Source organism: Clytia hemisphaerica, unplaced genomic scaffold, assembly GCF_902728285.1.
Source record: "Clytia hemisphaerica strain Z4C2 unplaced genomic scaffold, Clytia hemisphaerica genome assembly, whole genome shotgun sequence".
In the NCBI taxonomy this organism is placed as follows: domain Eukaryota; kingdom Metazoa; phylum Cnidaria; class Hydrozoa; order Leptothecata; family Clytiidae; genus Clytia; species Clytia hemisphaerica.
Window position 1 is genome coordinate 200,922 of NW_027104140.1, and position 21,372 is coordinate 222,293.

The 21,372-nt window shown below is 35.6% G+C and overlaps 1 protein-coding gene across 1 annotated transcript; it reads left to right on the plus strand.

Annotated features, from left to right (window-relative positions):
* The first annotated feature begins 17,900 nt into the window (after nucleotides 1-17,900).
* On the plus strand, nucleotides 17,901-20,876 carry LOC136813771 (uncharacterized). The gene has a single exon (XM_067070263.1). The coding sequence runs from the start codon at nucleotides 17,901-17,903 to the stop codon at nucleotides 20,874-20,876; it is 2,976 nt and encodes a 991-aa protein (XP_066926364.1).
* Nucleotides 20,877-21,372: the final 496 nt, after the last annotated feature.

Consider the following 21,372-nt stretch of genomic DNA (forward strand, 5'->3'; position numbering starts at 1 on the left):
ACATACACGCTCTCACATGTTTTGCCCATAGCGATAGTTTTGAACAAATACTTGACCGTGGATAATGTTATTGTGAGAGCAGGACGCTCACGGTGGTCTACAGCTTTCAATATATTGTCCAATATCATGTCTAGGACATGAAAAGCTTAACCTTTTGTTAAGGGAAATATAACCAAAAATATCCTTAGAAAATTCTTAAAAGGATAATCAGATGGTTTAGATTTTTTGCCTGAAGAAACTGTGGTTTTGAGTAAAATCACCAAGTATTTTTGTCTAACTATTTTCTAAAGTTGAGATATCACAATTTAAAATTTCTTAAAATGAGTTCTCACATGGTTCTTATGTTGAAATTCTATTGTTTTTTACTTAAAGTCAAAAACTTTTAACTTAATTATCTCGGCTTTGGGAAATATTTAGGCAAAAATATTTTGAGGTTTTACTTAGGACAATAGAAGGATTCCACATGCCAGATAATCTCAAACCATCTGATTATCCCTTCCCTTTCGCTATGTCATCACTCTTCAAATGTCCCTCCAGATGACGTAACGAAGAAAGTCAAGAGACAACTTGAGAATAATGTATGTTTTCATCCTACGTTTGTCAATTATTATGCCAATTTCCTGATTGTAGTTTCGAATATTTCACGTCAACATCTTTGACACTTCTAAGTCATCCCAGCTAGCGTAAATTGTCTATACGAAATCTATGGAGATTGGAGATTGTCCAGCATGGATACAGGATAGCAAAGCAGGAAACAGGAAAAAAAATGACAAAAATCATTGGCTGACGACGAAACGGAGATTATCTAAAAAAACCAAAGGTTTGGCTTGGCCAAAAATTACTATAAATTTTAATCGACTTTTGGGGAAAAGGCTCAAAGGGTATATGCTCAACTTGGCTGTATTAGCTTAAATTTGGGGTTGGTCAAACACTATGTCAATATGGTGTCATATAGTGTAGTTATGTATTCTTTTGACTCTTATCTTTCAGAATGTTTACCTTGTAGACTAAGCTCAGTTGCTTCGTCAGATGGAGGACAATTGGGAGCATCGAAATAGCTGGTGCAGAAAAAGATATTTGATGCTTGTTCATAAATAAGCTCGTGCCCAGGGGATGACCTTGAATATTTTCTATAAAAGTTCAATCTTAAGTTGATAACGTTTTAAGACTGTCGCTCAAGTGTATAAAGAAACTTTAATGAATGTATAACATGGTTTTCTGTCAGATATAAAGGATTAATTGAACTTTTAATACCAAAACCACTCCGCCTTTCTTGGCAAGCAGTATTAATTTATCATTGGAAACACTCAAATATTCATCCGTTAGGACACATGGAATCTTGTTTACAAAATGCTGTTGTCTGTTGCGTTTCTACGTTTTCTACCTGTTTTCTTCCTGCGCATTGAGAGCTTTTTGGCATTTTGTTTTATGGGATGGTCTTGTGTGAGTGATTAGGGAAGTAACAATTTGTAGGAATACCTCGAATTTTTGGCAGAATTATGGAAAATTGAGAATGATATACTGGGAAATGATATAATGGTCGAATAGGGGATCGAAAGTTGAACAAACAAATCCCATGAAAGTTCTAATGGACTCTTAGCATTGGATTCCTGTGTGCAAAAAAGACAAGGCGAGCAGGCGGGATAACAAATAAGATTTCTCGTCTTTTTTGGCATTAAATAATGGCAACCCAACGATGTAAAAATAATAGATAACCAACTTGCCTTGATTCTCAAAAAACATCCGTGTTACGGTTGTAAAAATATTAATGACATTTTGCATCGTAAAAAGTGCAATTAAATAAAAACTTGCTTCATTTGCAACCTTCTATTGGACAGAATCGATCACGTGATGTATATTTTTCCAAAATTTGGGTTAAAAAAAGGGTATTTTCCTATAGGCAGCCTCACAGAAGGAATTTTTTAATTAAATATTATTGTCCTATAAACATTCATCTGTTTACTTTGTATCAGGCAACCTTCATGCACTTTTCATTCGTGAGATATTGCACTTCAAAACACACATATATTTTTCAGATAACAGCATTTTATGAGCGTTTATTTATCCAGATGAAGATTAAGTGGTATCAGGCCGATCCGTAGTCAATTTGTCTAAAAATTGGTACCTTTATCTTTTGAAAAAAATTCCAAAATTTGCAGTAAATAATAATTCAAATTTTCTATCAATTCAGTAGATGTCAAAAAGTGTGTCAAAATCTAGCTAAAAGCATAACACGCACTGCACACAGAGCTTTTAAAGGAGTGCTCATTTCAATAGGAAAACAATGGTTGCTCTCTTGGGAGAAGTGCCTTCTAGAGGTAGTTGGTTATCTATTATTTTTACATCGTTGGGCAACCTCTCTCTCGCTCTTGTTAAATAAATTTTGGGAAAATTGCATTTTTCAAATCACAAAGTTTAGACCTAACAAGTGTGGGATATGTCCCATGGTAAAAAGAAACTGCCAAATTGAAGTTTAATGGTGGTCTTTTTAGCTTAGATACTGATCACGTTTAGAACTTGAAAACAAAAATCCCGACAAAAATATTTTAGGGATGATTCAAGATACATCTCTAGAGTTCTTAGATAAACGTCTCCTCACGTTAAATCTCTTAAAATAAAATCTCCGTGCCAAGAATCAGGAGGACGTCTTTAAATAGAACATCCTCTTTTAAATCACGCCCCTTAGGATCCTAAAATGATTTTAACTTCATGGATAATTTTTGGGCTAAGCTTACGGTTATCGTGTTTACTTGCTAGGGAGTGTTTTGGCAAAGACACTACTACTATGTATCTAAGATTAGAAAGGTTACGAAAGACTTTATGTTTGTGTAATTTTATCCAATATTTATTTTGTCACTCCATATAGCATTACACAAGCTCTCTTTCTCTTTTTAAAACATATATTTGATTACAACATTTTTTCAACGTAGCAGTTTTGTTTATTTAATGAGAGAGCTAGAGGGACAATCTATGTCAATCAATCAATATACCAGAGGTCGTTTTACGTCCATGCAAGATTCGGTCGGACAATAGTAGATTGAGGTAAATTAGTGTTAAGAAGATGACCACCTTCTACCCTCTACGGTTATTTATAGACTGGTATCTGTTTACAATTCTCTGTATGTTTTGCTCGCATTTCTTTTATCTTTTTGTTTGTTGTTTCTAGAAGTTTCTTTTGTCAAGGTTTTATTTTGTTGGCACTAAGTCTCACAATCAACATAAATAAGTCTGTGTTAACAAAACAAAGATGGTATGCTTAACCAAAAATACCTCACATGCATACTCATTTCAGTGTAAATTCCTATTGCGGGCTAAAATTACGCCTAGTTTGCAGTTCATCCTTCAACTGAGAATATACAAACCACTTGAACCCTTTCCGAAAAATATTATATCGATTATTTCTCAATTTTCTAAAAATAAGGCTTTTAAACAGGTCAAACTTGAAAATAGAATTTTTGCTTTGCTTTGCTTGCGTAACTGCCATAAAGGTTACACAAAAAATTGACATTTCGTGAGAGTCTTTAGGTTGTGTTTTTCTTCGTATCGACATTTCTATTATGTTATTGATGGTATGAACTAAAAACTACTTGACTTTTCAGGCTCCAATTTCTGACGTCAATTGGCCATGAAATGACATGAAAAAATGTCATCACCATGCACTAATTGTAACAATGTTATGATTGTCTCCGAGACCTCGCCTTTTACGGTCAAAAAATGTTTTTTTTGAAATTGTGAAAAAGTTGCAATTAAGAGAGATACCTCCAAGATTTTTTTATAAGAGCCAGACCATTTTATTAGAGGCTTGTTTGTTATTTTTTAGCACTTTCAGCCTCAATTTTTCATATTTTCAGCCTTTAAGTGCCAATGACTAGTATATTGGTCATGGGCTATGTAAGGGGGCGAAGCTCTTTGGTAATATCCACTTTGAGTTAGAACAATTGATCCAAGAAACACCCCTGTCTCTGTGCCCCCAGTGGGTGTTGATTACCCAGTGTGGTAAAAATCAAAAAACCTGAAATTCACTTGGACACCCCTGTGTCACAGACCCGGTGGACCCCCATCCCGGTGGAAAAATAGGCCAAAAAATCGTCCCCGGTGGAAAAAATATCCTATAATTTCAACCCCACTGCGAAATTGCTCTATGATTTTATCCCCGTTGAAAACTTAATGTAAAAAATTGCACTCCAAAACCATCCACACTGGAATTTTCAAGCTGGTAACAATAGATTTTCTATCCCCATTGGCATCTTGATAGATATTTTCACCCCCACTGAGGGAAAAAGTTCTACCGGGGCACTGAGACAGGGGTGTACTGGGGTAAAAAAATTCGTTCAAATATTGAGTGGGGTGGCGAAAATTTCCTTGACATTCACTGGGGTGAGAAAGAATTTTTTGCATGAGCTAAATTTTGGTTAGCCTGTGTGTTAGACTGTAGACCGCTTAATTTTATCGTGTTTTAACGATAGAAGGTGCTGGCTAACTTTTGGTTTAGTGCTAGTAAAAATCTGCTTCTTACATGCTACTAAATATTACTAGAAATATTATCTTAATTAGGTGGATCTACTCTAACACTGTAACAGGAAATGTAACGAGGTCTGGGGGAAGGGGGCTATATAGAGGAGCAGTACGTTATATCAAATTTCACGAACTCTGAAACCTAGTAATGTTTAGTCAACATGATTTAAGTAGAGGTCTTTCTTTCAGTATCTACGCAAGTGAGAAAGCCTCTCGAAAATCTTTCAGGCTATAACCTAGCTTTAAAGAAAGAACAAGGGCCAAGTACAACAGTTGTTTGCGCTGACAGAGAAACTTTTGATTTTCAACCCCTCTCGTTTGGCATTTTCTACGTTTTAAAATGGCCATGACAATGACCATAGAAGTCGGGTTAAATATATTGAAGTGGAACATTTGATGGCGAGCGAGCAAAGCGAGCAGATTTTTTTGGCTTTTTCGGATATTTCACCTTTAAAGAAGGGGGAGGAGAAAATTATAGTGGGGTGATTTTTTGAAAGAAAAGTTCTACTGGGGTACGTTAAAATCGGTTAAAATAAGGGCATTTCGAGTGGGGACTTTTTATCATTTTCAATGGGGTGTTTTTTTACTTCAACATTCCTGTGGGGTGAGTGATTTGTCCAGTGGGGCTGAAAAATGAGCAATTTTTGGAAAAAAATTTCACTGGGGTGGCCAGTGTGGTGGATCCCACTGGGTCACAGAGGCAGGGGTGTCAAGGACCTCCAAATTTGGCCCTGCTTTACTGGATTTTGTCCTCCAGAGTAGTAATTAGAAGTTTTACTACTGGGTACCTTTCTATCACTCAGGCAGGTCCGCGCAGCGAAAGAAGAGACTCTAAGCTATCCAATGAGCTATAAATGAGCTTTTAACTCCTTCTAGATCCGGAGATATAAGCTTTTGAAGTTTGAAATCACGTAAACCAGCAAAAAAAGGACAACCACGCATTTCTTTGAAAAAGTCCAAATCACGAATTCACGTTTTGACCTCTCATCACACAATTACGAAGAAAAGAATTTCCAAATCACGTAATCACGCTTGAAAAAAGTCCCTATCACGACATCACGCAAACGGCTTGGGGGGCCTCATCATTATAACTGTCAGGCATGCCGAACAGCATAGTTGTGTTTGATCCGAGAGCAAAATGAGAACATCCAGAGAAAAAATATACCTTGAGCTAGGCTTTGAAAGCCTGGCAGACAGACGGTTAATTAGAAGACTCGTATTTTTTTATAAAATAATCAATGGCTTACGAATATTCTTCCTCCTCAGAGAGGAGAGGAAGAGCGCAATGCAGGGCGAAGGATTAAACCACCACTCGAGGCACCTTTCTGTAGAACCGAGCGTTATCGTGCCTCTTTCTTTCCTTTTTGCATTAATGAATGGAATAACCTCGGAGATCATATACGAAATCTTCCCACTATTAAGTCTTTCAAGCAAGCAATTCTCCGATTTCTCAGACCCAGTGCTAACTCAATTTTCAGAGCTAGTGACAACGATGGTGTTGTTCTCCTTAACCGATTAAGGGTTGGTTTCAGTCATCTTCGTGAGCATAAGTTCAGGCATAATTTTGCAGACACAGTTGACCCCTTCTGCAATTGTCGACAAAATTCAGTAGAAACAACACAGCATTTTTTGATGCATTGCTCTGATTACTCTAACGACAGACTTGTGATGTTTGACAGCCTTCTTCAACTTGACATAACCTTGTTTCCATTTAATCCCAAAACATTGTGTAGAATACTTCTTTATGGCGACCCCGATTTTAGCATTGTCCAAAATCACGATATATTGAGTATAACAATAAAATTTATCTGTGATACAAGCCGTTTTGGGGGACCGTTATTTTAGTCTTTTACTCTAACTGCTCTCCTAGCTCTTTTTGTTTTTGTTTTTTTATTTCTGTTAGTATATTTATCCTCTGTAGTAAGTTTTTTCTTTTTTTCCATTTATCAATTTATTTAGTAATTTATTGTTAGCTTAGTTTGGGTTCCTTCCTCCTGGCGGTATGATCTGGTGGTCCTTTTGCGGGAGGTTAGGAACCTTTAGTTTTGTACTATTTGTTCGTGTTACATACACTATAGATAAAAAAAAAAAAAAAAAAAAAAAAAAAAAAAATGAGATTGAAAAGTGGAAGGCAAAATAGAAATTGACATTGACTTTAAATTTTTACCAAAGTAGGAGTAGTAGGATAACTTCTATAATAATATCAGGGTGAGATTCCAGAGTTAGAACAATAGGCCTATTGTTTAGAACAATAGAAAAATGAGAATGATACTCACCCTCGGCCAAAGTACACTACTCTTATAAAAAAGAGTGTATTTCAAAAAAATGTCCCATCACGTTTGTGTATAGTACACATACACGCTTCGAGTGACCGTTTAGCTGAATTCTGTGACTAATGTAGAAAGTTGAAATCTACTGTTACATGCAACTTCTAATTTGCTGTTAAAAACTGGTCTTTACAATCCCCATTTAATCTACCTTTTAAATATTTTGTTTTTACCGTGAGAATTTTTATCTGTGATTGCAAAGGATTAAATGTCGCAAACTTAAGAGTTTTTCACATGAGAGCTAGCCAAAAAGAGTACAAAACTAACCTCGAACCAGACCCAAACTTACGTCAAAAAAGACAACTCGACTGCCAGGACAAATTTTTAGCTAAACAAAAGGGTCGTTGAGACATTTGCAAAGAATTGAATAAAGTGTAATTTTTATAGACGCGTTCTTGCAAAATCAACAGGGGACAGGATGATCCTAGACAGTCTGAAGTAGATTTACGTCCGAAAAAATGCTCATGTTTCAAAAGCTTTCTCCCAGAGTACAGAGTACTTTTGCTTCTCAGGCAAGTTAAGGCCTGTGCAAAAAATCCGATAGATCGTGACGGCCGTGACGGCCAGTTTTTCCACCCCTTTTATTAGAAAATTTTTCGTTATTTTCACTCTTCATATTAATACCTTTCCAAAAAGTCCAGGGCCAAAAATTTTGTTTCAGCCATTTTGAGAAATTTAAGGCAAAACACTTTTTGCTGACGTCAGCAAAAAATTGAAATACTAATATCTCCTGGAATATTAATTGAAATGAGCTCAAATTTTGTACGAAGGTAGGGTTGATAAATGCTTTTGAAAAGGTATTAAGATGAGGAACATAACTCAGTAAAAATTTCTTCCAGAAAAGGGGTGGAACAATTGGCCGTCACGAGTTTTACGATTTGTTGGATTTTTGTGTTGGTTGCCATGGAAATGACGGATATTTTTGACGTCAAAACTTAAAATGCCAATAATTCCTGGAATTTTTATTGAAATGAGCTCAAACTTTGTACATAGGTAGGGTTCAAGAATATCTTTCATTTCCAAAAATAAATTTTCCTAAAAATTGATGACGTCAGCATCTTTTGAGGAAAAAAGAAAATTGCTGATTTCTGCTGACGTCATCAATTTTTTGAGAATTTTTTTTTTTAAAACAAGAGATATTTATAAACCCTACCTTCGTACCAAATTTGAGCTCATTTGGATAAATATGTCAGGAGTTATTAGCAGTTTAAATTTTTGCTGACGTCAGCAAAAAGTGTATTTCCTTAATTTTAACAAAATGGCTGAAACACAATTTTTGGCCCAGCACTTTTTGAAAAGGAATTAATATGACGAGTGAGGAAACCCAGGAAAACCAAAAATCTTTCCCGAAAAGGGGGTGGAACAACTGGCCGTCACGCATTATTTGATTCGTTCATTTCTTGCACAGGCCTTAACTTGCCCCCATTCAAACCCGGGGAAACTATAGAAAGCAAGATAATGCCGCTCATCTACAGTTCCTTGAGACCTTTTTTCCTTCCGAAAACGCAATCAATACTGTGAATTTGAACGTCGTTTATACGTCACAATAAGAACGTCGTAAAGACGTCAAAATAAAGTTGATAGAGTATAGCGAGACACAGAGTAAAATAAGCTGTTTACTCAAGAATTCTGGAAGGAGATTTAAAATTGCAAGAAAAGTGAGTAAACAAAGAGATAAATAAATTCTAATCTCTGATCTGGAATTTCAATGGTTTACCTTAAGATTACAATTACGCAATGCTTGTTTTATGCAAAAAGATTGTTTTTGAGTTAATTCCATATCGATTAAGAATGCCTTAAAAGTTAGGAGAATTTAACGAAAATACGTCCCAAAAACTTATGGTTCGATTGGAATTGTGAACAATGAAATAAATCGCAGGAATAATGATTTCATTTGATTCGGAAAGTATCCACAAACCAATATTACACTGTGCAAGCTCCATGGATGATTCATGATGATGAAACCAAATCCGAAACCATTCTGAGTAACTTTCAAATTTTTGCGAAGTTTTTTTGGTAGGCAATTTACAAACCAAATTTGCATTGATAATTGCGAAATACTAGGACAGAAAGAAGAAAAATATCCGATCAGATTTGACAGGAAAGTGTAATAAAATTCGCAAGCGCCCACGGCATTAGAAAGTTTAGGTTGACCATACTAAATAATAAAGCTTTTGTTTTCAGACCTAAGTTCCTTGACCTCAGTTAAAAACGTCACATTGACGCAAATAAATCTGAATCCGATCCCCATGTGGTGCTAGTTGAGTTGTTAAGATAAATTCAAGAGGCTGACCGAGATTTCTCAAAGTTTAGAAACCTTCTATAAACTTAAACCACGGTATTGAATGGCCCAATTTCCGGTATTCGTCGGAATAATTTTGAGCGGAACGCAAGTATTTCATTAAAAAATTACCGGTATTCTAGCATTTGTAACCTTGGATGCCCCCCCCCCTCACTTTCAATTTGCAAACCAAAAGTGAACAACGAGAGAATCTGCATTGATGATTGCGAAATACTACGACAGAAACAGGAAAATGGAAGATGCTCCAAACCAAAATGTCATGACTTGAATATCCGATCAGATCTGACAGGAAAATGAAAGTCACAAACAGCGCCCACGACATAAAAAGTTTGGCCTGACCGGATTATAAAGACAGAGAAGGCAGTGTTTTCATTGTTTAACCTCAGCCAAAAAAATTAAGTTAGTAAGGCCACTAGAAATAAAGTTTAATCAAGTTCTTGACTTTATTTGGAGAATCAATAAAATCCGAAAATTGCTTCGGATCAATTCACACTTAATGGCGTTGGTGTTCTTCCTTGCCATGTCATTGGAGTTCTACTCTATTTTCCCTTTTACTATTTTCCTCTACTAAACCAGACACGCTGATGGTTCTCAAATGAAAGAGTGGGTGTTTTAATCCTATTTACTGCACAAATCTTTCCAAGAAAGTTTTTTAAGTGTCAACGGAGATCAGCAAATAATACAATACACCTATCAACAGTTACCTACCAAAGATTGTAAGAAAAGGGATTGGGGATGAGTTTACTCAATAATTTCGAATATCTCAAGTTATTGCATAATGGCGTTAGGAAACGAAATGCAGTCCTTTGGAGCAAGAACCTAAACTAGAATACTAAACATTTTATGTGATGGTCCCCCGCAACAGAGATCTTAGCAGGTGCTGGTACCCTTGATTTCAAGACCTAAAATATTCCTCATAGTATAAAAAATATGAAAATTAATGAAATCACACTTTAAAAATTCCTGAAAACCAAGGGTTCGGCTTTTCTCGCGAAGATAAATGAATCGGAAGGTATTAGGTCGAAAATAGCGACGAGTTTTAACAAAGAGAACGCCAAGGAGTTATTCATTTTTACTTATTTTTTCTTCGAAGCGAAGCTTCTCTTTTAAAAAACGTCAGATAAAGAAAATGAGATCTGGTCCAGAAATTCTTAGCCGTGTAGGCGTAAGTAGTGAATGTGTATTCAGAGCAAGGCAAACAGTTGTTTTTACAAACAATTATTTGGCTTCTCAGTTGAAAGAAAAGCTCTTAATTCTTGCAGGACAGGAGCGTGAAGGTATTTTCTCAGATGCGTGTATGCGTGGGAGGGTGCGTGGTTGTGTGGGTGTCAGAAAATGAGATCCACTTGTTTTCGGTCAAGTACCATGTTTATTGTCTGATCTAAAACAACTGTCAGTTTTTTGAGAGAGGAAATATTTTCACCTCAACTGTAGACTCATATACAACTCAGATTTCCTCCGAGAGTCAACAATCTTACAAAGGTTCACTCCCAGCCGGCACGCAACATCAAAAAAACGTCCATTTGACGTTCATAACGTCAAAATAACGTTATTTGAACCTTAAAACAACGTTGTGTGCCAGCTGGACTGTAATTACGTTTACGACAGATTTACAAGAGTCATGAAGTCCCTACAATGAGACCACGTGTCTAAGAAATCCTTCACTGACCACATTGCAAGTTCTTTCATAATGGTCAAGTTTGGGAGGCTTTTCCTCATGGAGTGGAAGAGAGCCTTTAGTGGACAGAGTTTACGACAAGATGTTTTCCCGGCTTCATCAAGGTGCATCATGTTTTCAAAAATACAACTCAAAGTCCAATCAAAACACAAAATTCTTTGGCATTCACGATAAAAGAAAGTAACAAACATTGACATGTTGAATTTTGAAATACGCACAAGGGAGTTACTTTACACGTTCCATTTTGGCAAGACAAATGACAGCCCTGTGGCCGGATGGCATTTTGTTTTTTTGAGCTGTGACAATCTGTAATTGTGTGGCTCTATTTCTGTTAAGGTATCAATTTCTTGGAGCTTTTCCAAGAAAGGTGTAGTCTAATCTTTTTACAATGATCAATGAAATAGTAAAACGTCTCCTTGTTTTTTTTTCTTTGATCAATAAGAAAATTGAACGCATATCCTGCAAAAGCCAATACTTTTAGAGCATTTGTGAATATTAGTTTCACAATACATCCGTATTTGATTCTGGTTGTTTTTTGTCAAAAAAAACCAGGATTACAGATTACTGCAAGAAGTTCCAATAGCGGGGTCGGGGAGGGATTCACGAAGCTTCTCATCTGAACTGAAGATTTTCTTCTCGATTTTCGAAATTCCACAAATACATTTTCTCTGTTCCATATCGAATTTCATAGTATTTCTAGGTTTCAAATTTGAAAACTCGATATTTTAAAAGAAGCAGCACAAATTCCTCACCATAGAAGATTCGTCAATCCCTCACTAGCCTTATTTGAAAAGAGTTTTAGTAATTATAGAGACAGACAGTTGGCTACAGTTTTGTTTAGTTATTGGATAGTATCAAAAGTTGGACAGAATACAACCTCAAATGGTGCCAAAAAGCAGTGCTGTACCGATGTCATTTTTGCATGTTATATTTTGGACTTCTTTCCGATAACATTTCATAAAAGTATAGTAATTTGGTGTGAAATGCCAACATATTTCGCCAACTTTAGAAGAGCCTCTTAAATATTGCAAAAAACCTAAAGCCTTGACGAAATTTTGACGAAGAGTGTGTACAGTGCAAAATGAAAACATAAGTTGCGGTGGGTAGCCAATACAATACTGCTCACTTTAGTCTGTTAATTATCATTTAGGTAGTACTTTAAAAATTTCCCGATTCCTATGGCACTATGAAGCTGAAAAAAGACTAACGTCTACTTGTGGCTTAACTTTGCTTTTTAATAATTCTTGATGGCGCTGATGCAAGTGAAGTCGACTGGGAGCCATTTTGGAAGGAGAATATTAGAAAATTCGAAATAACAAATGATTTTGAAAAAAAAAACGATTTGAAAAATATAATTAACTATGAGAAACCGGCATACAGCTATTTAAGGGCTCTGACCATAGTCCAAAAATTGATTTTGGTATTTGAACATAAAATTTATATTTCAGGTTCCTTAACACTTTTAACAAAGAATTGCCTTTATAAATTGCTTTTTAATCGAATCCCTTAAGAGTAATTAAGAATTTAATTGCAAAAATGACGTTATGAACTTTAAAAAGATGTTAATAATATGTTGCATCACCCTCTTTTACAAAAAGTGCTTAGTTTTAATGGGTAATTAACTCTTTTGTTTCAAAATTTCTTTACACTCTCCGCAAAGAATTGAACTATTTCAAATTTTGCGGAAAATCTTTCTAAAAAGATGTGTCAAAAGTTATGACTATTTTTTTAAGCAAAATCCAGATGAAAAATTTATGAAAAACCACTATTTTGAAGATTTCGAGACAAAGACGCATTTACAAAAATTTTCCGCAAAAATTTTTATTGTTCGGTAAAAGATACACCATCTACTGCGAAAACTTTTTCAAAATGTTTTCTCTTCGCCGAAACTAAGCTCTTCAAAGTTGAAATACTCTTCCTCGCAAAAGTCTTCATTCTCTTCTTCATCAAATTTTTTCAATGCAATTTTTGAATTTTCAGATTCAAGAATAGTTTGTCTAACAGAAAATGTATAACATGCTATAGTTTTGTTGGTTACATCAGTCAGAAAACACATTTTAAACACGGCAATTATGAAAAATTCACTATGGTCAGAGCCCTTAAACTTAAAGTGAAAATCTGTCCGGCATAGAGTACGATTGACGACGTCTGTCTAAAATGTGATAGTTTTGACAGAAATAGACCTTTCTATAAATTACCTCACGAGCAACACTTACCTCGACTTTACTACCGTAATTGATAAGAAATAAAAAAGTAGCTTAAAAAGAATAATTTACTCTGTTTATAAAAGTAACATTTGAAGACTCGAAGGATTTAATCACCATGGTAATGGATACAAAACGAGGCAGTCGTTGCACTCAAAATAATTTATGAAAAGTCCTATTACAACTTAAAATGGTCATATTTCTTTGTGCGGTTGAGTACGGGACTTGTTGGATGGTATCAATCATTAACATTGAATTGAATTTTGAAAATTTTTCGCCCATTCTTGGGGTTGAAGTTTTTTCTGTATTTCAGTCTTTTGGCCTTTTTCGCCAGGCGTAATTCACCATAATCACTCTCCAAGATGTTAGTGACGGAATTTCAAACTAAAAGCCGTTTTTAAGTCTCAAACCAAGCAATCGCAACTAGTTCATTCAACTCTGCCACGTAAAGCTACGAGTTTACTACTCTAAGGAAAGAAAATTTGGCGGGAATTTAATTTGGTGGATGTCTAAAAAAGTTTTTTCGTAGGGAATTTAATTTGGCGGATCAGGGAAAAAGCTAATTTTGGCGAGAATTTTTTGTTGCATTGTTGTTGACAGATCTTTATTCTGGTTATTCCCCACGCTGTGCTAATCATTTTGAAGGAAACAGAGTCTTCTCTCAGCGAACTGAAATAGAGGCAAAAGAGTTCATTATTCCCATTTTTAAAATCTTTATAAACGGAATCTATAAATAGTTGAGAGCGGAGAGGCAGTAAGCTTGAGTCATAAATGGTTGCAAGAGTTAAAGATAAGTATTGATAAGTGTTGTGCACAGTTTTGTAATTTTTGCGCAGTTTTGTAATTTTTCTGCGCAATTTTGTAATTTCGAGCTGCGCACTTTTGTGATTTCGAGCTGCGCACTTTTGTGATTGTACCCTTGCATAATTTTATAATTTTGGAATAAAATCGAACATTTTTTATCTAATATATTTTTTTCCGAATTCGTCTTCTTTGTGACTCGACTTTTATCGAGGATACTTAAAAAAAAATTTTAATCCCTTTACTTTAATTTAAAGTCATTCATTGTTATACAAATAAGCTGAATTACAAATAAGCTGAATTTCCACGATGAAGAGTTAGTCCGAGTTGTTCCAAAAACAGATACACGTTATTTTTAAGAAACACACTGAACGATGAGGCTGAAACATGAGGCTCAGAATGCCTAAAAACTAAGAAACATCTAAGAAACATGCTGAGGCTGAGAATGAGAAAATAACATTTTTTAATTCAGTTTTTTTTAAGAACCTTCCAATCCAGCCTTCCATGGCTGATTATGTCAAAAAGTTTAGAAACATGTAAGAAACATTTAAGGCTCAAAAGGCCGAATGTTTCTTAAGAAACATTAAAGCTGCTTGGTAAAACTAGTTTCTTTAAAAAAAACGTGTAAGCTTTTGATGTTTTTATATAGACTATATCGTTCATTTGGCTTCTCAGTAACTAGAATTGGCGCCATCATTAAATTTTGTTGATTGGTTAAATAGTAAAGCCGAAAAATTTAATGCCGAGTTATTATTCTTTTAACTCGTAAATTCGGAATAACTTATCTTAAGTGGTTAAACGATATATGTACATTGCAAAATGGTCAAACCCCGGGGGGGAGGGGTACTAGGGTTGCGAGCTGACAGGGGGAGGTGCCGTCCGACGTTCGAACATTGGACCCTTACCTTACCTTACTAAAAAGGAGAAAACAAAGAAAAATTTTGGGAATTTTACGACCCTAAGCGGGACAAATTTGACCAATTTTCGATCTTTCAGGGGGTAAAAAGTTGAAATTTTCTATTTTTCCGAGCCTTAGTGGGACTGAAATTTGATTTTCTGATTTTCCAACCCTTAGCGGGACTTTATAAATTCAAAAAAGGTACCCTTAAGGGCGACACATACCGTACCCTTCATTTGCCTAAGTACCCCCCCCCCGGGATCAAACTTTCTATTGAAAAAAGAGCTGAAATTGATTAACGTGAAATTTTTGCAATGATGAGTTAATCCGAGTCGTTCCGAGTAGCTCTGAGCAGAGGATTGCTTTTAAGCTACGCTATACAAGTGTCCTTGATCAGACGAGATAGCGTTTTGCAAAAATGCATAAAACATTAGTAGGGAAAATAGAAATAGAAAGTTCCGGTTGCAAAAATCAGTTTTATTGACAATTGAATCATGCTTAATGGTGGGCATTGTTATCAATAATGTTTTTGTGTAAAAACAAAGAAATGAGGAAAAAGTCAAATGAAAATCTACAAAAACGGCGATTACCGGCATTTTCAGCCGGAAAAGAATTGTTCTCAAAAAAAAAAAAACTCGGTCATGTTTTGAGTATTGCGAATACGCATCTTTCTGCAAAAAATCAGAAAAAACTAAGGATGAAAATTCGAGAAAATGTCAAAAAACCGGTTTTTCCGGAATATTTCCGGCATTTTCGGCCGGAAAAAAAATGTTTTTCGAAAATTGGGCTCCGTCACATTTTAGGTATTGTCATCTTGCATCAGTGTCTTTCCGGCGAAAATAGGTTGTTCCGGCAATTTTTGAATACTCCAGGGGATTAAGGCGGGGTCAAAATGCTTGCAACGTTACAAATCATTTTCAGAAGCTCATTTTGGGCTCAAACGAAGCGTACGACTAAGCAGATTAGGATTCAGTCTAGGCAGATGTTTTTTCATTTTGAAATTTTGCGTAATTCGCAAAAATCCTCAATTTTGCGCTATTTTGATGACGTCATAAAAATTGAAATCCTAATAACTTTTGATAGAATTATCAAAATAATTTCAAATTTTGACCAAAGATGCATATTATTAATGTTTTCAGAATTACAAAAAAATTTAAATGAAATTTGATGACGTCATCACTTTTCAGCCAAAAAACTAAAAACCTTAAAAAATGCTGACGTCATCAAGATTTTGAAAGTTTTTTGAAATCTTTTGAAAATTTGCATTGAAATGCATCTTTGGTGAAAGTATGAAATTATTTTGATTATTCTATCAAAAGTTATTGGAATTTCAATTTTTATGACGTCATCGAAATAGCGCAAAATTGAGGATTTTTGCGAATTACGCAAAATCTTAAAATGAAAAAACATCTGCCTAGACTGAATCTTATTCTAATTTGTTATACACTTCGTTTGAGCCCAAAACGAGCTTCTGAAAATCATTTGTAACGTTGCAAGAATTTTAACCTCCCCGAACCACCCTTATTCCCCTGGAGTAGTTCCGGCTTCAAAAATCAATTTTTTTGAAAATTGAAACATGCTTGATGGTGGGCATTAATATGTTTTTGAATGAAAAAACAACCAATTATAAGAAAAAAATTCAATGAACATCCAGAAAAACGGCGATTTCCGGCATATTATTTCAGGCATTTTCCGCCGGAAAAATTTTTTCTCAAAAATCGGACTCGGCCATGTTTCGGGCATTTTTGATACGCATCTTTGAACAAAAAATCAGAAAAAACTAATGATAAAATCTCGAGAAAATGCCAAAAACCAGTTTTTCCCGCATATTTCAAAAATCGGGCCCGTCACATTTTGGGCATTGCCATTTTGCATCTTTGTGCCAAAATTCAGAAAAAACTAATCAGCCAATTTCGAGAAAAGCTGGTAACAGACGGACGGACGAACGGACGGACGGACATGGGTTAATTTATAGGACCTCCAAGGTGGTCCAAAAAATTAATTCAAGCTAAAATTTAATGTCTAGAAATAATGAGTAATATGTAACAGTATGCTTTGAAACAACTTTTTATGAAGTTGAACTATCGTTAGGCCTACAATGCTAAAAAATCAGAAAACCTACCTACATTCTCGGGGTTAACTACATTCTCGGGGTCAGAGGCTGTAATAACTAAACAAAAAAACGTAATGTCGAGTTATAACTCTTTTAGCTCGGAATTGTAAGATAATTTATTCTAAATCGTATCACGTAGTCTTTGCAATAGTTAATTCATTTTCTAAAAGAAACCTTTGAAACTGATCAGGCCCCACTTCAAAACTTAAAACTCGGATTAAATCGATTTAACTCCGCTAAATGTCTACGTTAGGAAACTGGTAAATCCCTCTAATTATGAATTTACAGCTCGACATAATTCGCGATCTTGCAATTTCAAGTTTGTTGTCTGGGATTTTTTTCTTCTATTAAAAAAAAAATTTAGTCGATTTTTTGTCAAAATTACAAAAGTGCGCAGCTCAAAAATAACAAAATGGCGCAGAAAATTACAGAACTGCGCAAAAATTACAAAAGTGCGCCAAAAAATTACAAAAGTGCGCATAACAATAAGTATTGATTAAGCCTTGAAATCTCCAAAAGGGTTACAAAACTGCCACAAAATCAAGAAAACACTAAATTTTACCCTTAGAAACAGTTCCTGGAATCCAGATTAGGGTTCGACCGACCAATCGAACAATGCCCTCCCCTTGGGATTAGAATTCAATCAAATCAACAATCAGTGACAAAATACTTGGCACAAAAGGAAAATTCACCGGGGTGTTTTGAAACCACAATCGATTTGTAAGTGCTCTAAAGTAGGTTCGAAGGGTAGAGTTTTAACTCTGAGTTTTAACGCTAGACTTAAGACCTTAGTGTGATATTTTTATTGTATTATATTGTTTTGGCTCATCGAGACTAATCGAGGCCTATTTAGTGCTTTTGTTAATTTTGTTTATCACAGTCCTCTAAAGAAAGTCATTGAGACAACACGTAAAATATTTCATGGTCCACACGTGCCGCATATTAAAAAGAGAAGAAAAAAGTTAAAGTGTGTGAGTGTTGAGAAAAAAAAAATTGTAAGAAAGAAGAGAAACATAAAAATTAAAAAGTCGAAACAAGAAAATACATAATAAAAGTTGAAAAATGGTTGATGTTGAGAAACTTGGCAAGAAGCGCAACGCTCTCACATCATATGTTAACAAGTTGGTTTTGGAGTGCGAAGAATGGAACAAGGATGCTAAAAGTAACAAAAACGCTCTTGAAACCACTTGTAAAGTTTTAAATAAAAAGTTACAAATTATCATTGAGATTACGGATAACATCGTGGATGAATTAGACGATGAAGAGCAAATGGGAATACAATATGAGAAGTGTTCCAAAGTTGAGCGTCGAGTTGAGTCGTTGATTTTAGCCGTCAAAAGTGAATTGTCAAAAGAGAACCCAAAAATTGCTGTTAGTGATAGTAGTGTCACAAGTACCCGAGAGAAACAGCGGAAAGCTGATATTCGTCTACCCAAATTGAGTTTGAAACCCTACGATGGAGATCCGTTGAAATGGAAAACATTTTTCGATACATTTGATTGTGCCGTTCATCAGAGAGATGATATGACCAACGTCGAAAAAATGACATACCTCACCAGTTTACTTGAAGGAGAAGCGGAATCTTGCATCCAAGGTATAACATTATCTAACGAAAATTACGATATTGCGCTCAAAATGTTAAAAGAAAGGTTCGGTGACGAACAGATAATTATTAGTGCGCATATGAATAAATTGTTAAACTTAGAAACAACATCAAACTTTATCGATATCAAAGAACTGAGAATGCTTTACAACAACATCGAAATTCAAATTAGAAATCTTCGTGGAATCGGACTGGAGGAGAAACGTTACGGCCCTATGCTCGCACCAGTTATTATGTCGAAATTGCCACAAGAAATAAAATTGTTGTTGACTAGAAAGTTCGGAAAGGATGTATGGGCAATCGATAAGTTACTCGAAGCCTTACAACAAGAAGTCGAAGCTCGAGAAAAGGTCCTTCTTACAGAGAATGAAGGTGTCGAAAATTACGAAAACCTAATGAGTACCGGTCGTCCTACAGACAGCAAAAGAAGACAACCGTTCCGTACCTTTCCATGCGTTTACTGTGGAAACGCTTCACACAAAGCCTATCAATGTTCCAAGATATCGAAACCAGAAAGTCGAAAGGATTTTCTCATCAAACAGAAACGATGTTTCAAGTGCTTGAAAATAGGACATGATAGTAAAAGTTGTAGATCGATGCGCAGTTGTTATCATTGTCGAAAAAATCATCATAGCAGTATTTGTAAAACCTTCAAGAAAGAGGAAGATACGCCAGAAGATACTCAGTCGAATTTAGCAAGCAGTTCGTGTACCGTTTTGCTACAAACAGCCAAAGCCAAAATCGAAAATGTCGAGAAAAATCGTTCGTCCGAAAGTAGAATTTTCTTTGACCCTGGTAGTCAGTTGAGTTATGTTACACCCACATTGAGTCGAAAGCTGAATCTAAAGCAAATTGGAAAAAAGGAACTTTGTATCCAATCGTTCGGAAACAACAAAACCGTCAAAACCTTACCCTTGGTCGAATTTAACGTGAAAACTTCGAAAGGACAGGTTCCTGTGCAAGCCTACGTATCCGAAATCAGTCAACCCGTTTCGAGACAGAACACAGTCGAATGTCAAAAACGTTTTGAACATTTGAAAGGTTTAAAACTGGCAGATCCAAATCATGAAAAAGCCATCGATATTGATATTTTGATTGGCTCAAACTTTTATTGGGATTTTATACACACTGAAGGTGCTGTTACTGGCAAGTCTGGCCAGCCCATTGCTTTGAGTTCGTCGTTGGGATACGTTTTGAGTGGTCCTGCTGATTTAAAAGAAAAGATTTCGTCCGGAATTTTTTTCTCACATGTTTTGAAAGCCGTCATTAGTGAAAATGATCGATTATCTGAAACCGTTGATAAGTTCTGGGACTTGGAGAGTCTTGGAATAAAATGTGAAAACTTTGATACCGAAAAACGTGAATTTGTGAAGGAGTTTGAGAACTCATTAAAATTTAACGAGAAAGAGAAAATGTATGAAGCAACATATCCAGTCAAAGAGGAGAATTGGTCGCTAGGAGATAATTATGAACTGTGTAGAAAAAGACTTCAATGTTTATCAAAAAGCTTCGAAAACAATCAACAATTATTGAAAGATTATCAAAAGATTTTCAATGAACAGTTAACAAAAGGTGTTATCGAAAAAGCGCCAAATGATCAAGAGGTTGGAAAAACACATTACATTCCGCACCACGCTGTTATCAAACCAGAAAAATCAACAACAAAGGTACGCATTGTTTATGACGCGAGTGCAAAGGCAAATAACAATGAGTTATTTTCTTTGAATGAATGTTTAGAGGCGGGTCCTCCATTGAATACAGATCTCTTTGAAATTTTGTTACGTTTTCGAACAGACAAAGTCGCCATTGTCGGTGATATTGAAAAGGCTTTTCTACACATAAAACTAAACAACGAACAGAGAGACCTTACTAGATTTTTATGGTTCAAAAATTCAGACAAAATTGATTTTAAAAACTTTGAAGCAAACGAAATTGTTGAGTACCGGATGTGCAGAGTTTTGTTTGGGATAAACGCATCGCCCTTCGTTTTGAATGCCACCCTACAACATCATATCAGAACAGCAAACGACGCAGAGTTCGAGAACAACCTTATCAAATCGCTACATGTGGATGATTTGACAACAAGCAAACGAACTGTTGCTGAAGCTGAAGAGTTTGTCGAGAAAACGAAAGAGCATTTATCGAAAGCATCGTTTAACCTGAGAAAATTCCAATCCAACTCGAAGGAACTTGAATCCAAACTCCAATCGAAATACGGAGAAACCGAAAACCCTACTGTGATGGGTAAGACGAAAGTCCTTGGTGTTACATGGGACAAAGAATCTGACGAACTTTGTTTCCAACTCAAAAGCTTAGCGAGTTTGAAACCGACGAAGCGCAATGTGTTGAGAGCATTGGCGTCCATTTATGATCCGTTAGGACTGATAAACCCTATCGTGTTAACGTTGAAATTGTATTTCAGAAATTGTGTCTAAGTAAAATTGATTGGGACACGCCCATCGACGGTGATTTGCTTTGTGAATGGCAAAATTTGGTGAAAGACTTTGAGTATACACAAGAGATCAGAGTCGAAAGAGCTTATTCGAGTGTTAAACAAAATGTCAAGGAAATTCAGTTACATGGCTTCTCAGATGCTTCTGACGACGCACATGGTTGCTGTATCTACACACGAATCGTATCAAAGGATGGTGATATCAAGACAAGCCTCGTCACATCAAAGTCACACGTGAATCCAATCAAGACGAAATCAAAAACCAAACCTGATGACCAGAAGTTGACGACACCAGAATGGAGTTGGTAGCTATACTTATTGTATCACGTCTCATGAATGTTGTTAGGAGACACTTAGAAATGAACTTTGAATTTGAAAAATTTACTGTATGGACTGACAGTAGTGTTGCTTACTGTTGGGTCAAGAACATTGAAACTTCGAGAAAACAAGATAGATATATTAAGAATATTTCTGATGAG

Excerpts from the sequence above, each read along its gene's own strand:
- LOC136813771 (XM_067070263.1), top strand. The coding sequence starts at position 17,901 with ATGGTTGATGTTGAGAAACTTGGCAAGAAGCGCAACGCTCTCACATCA.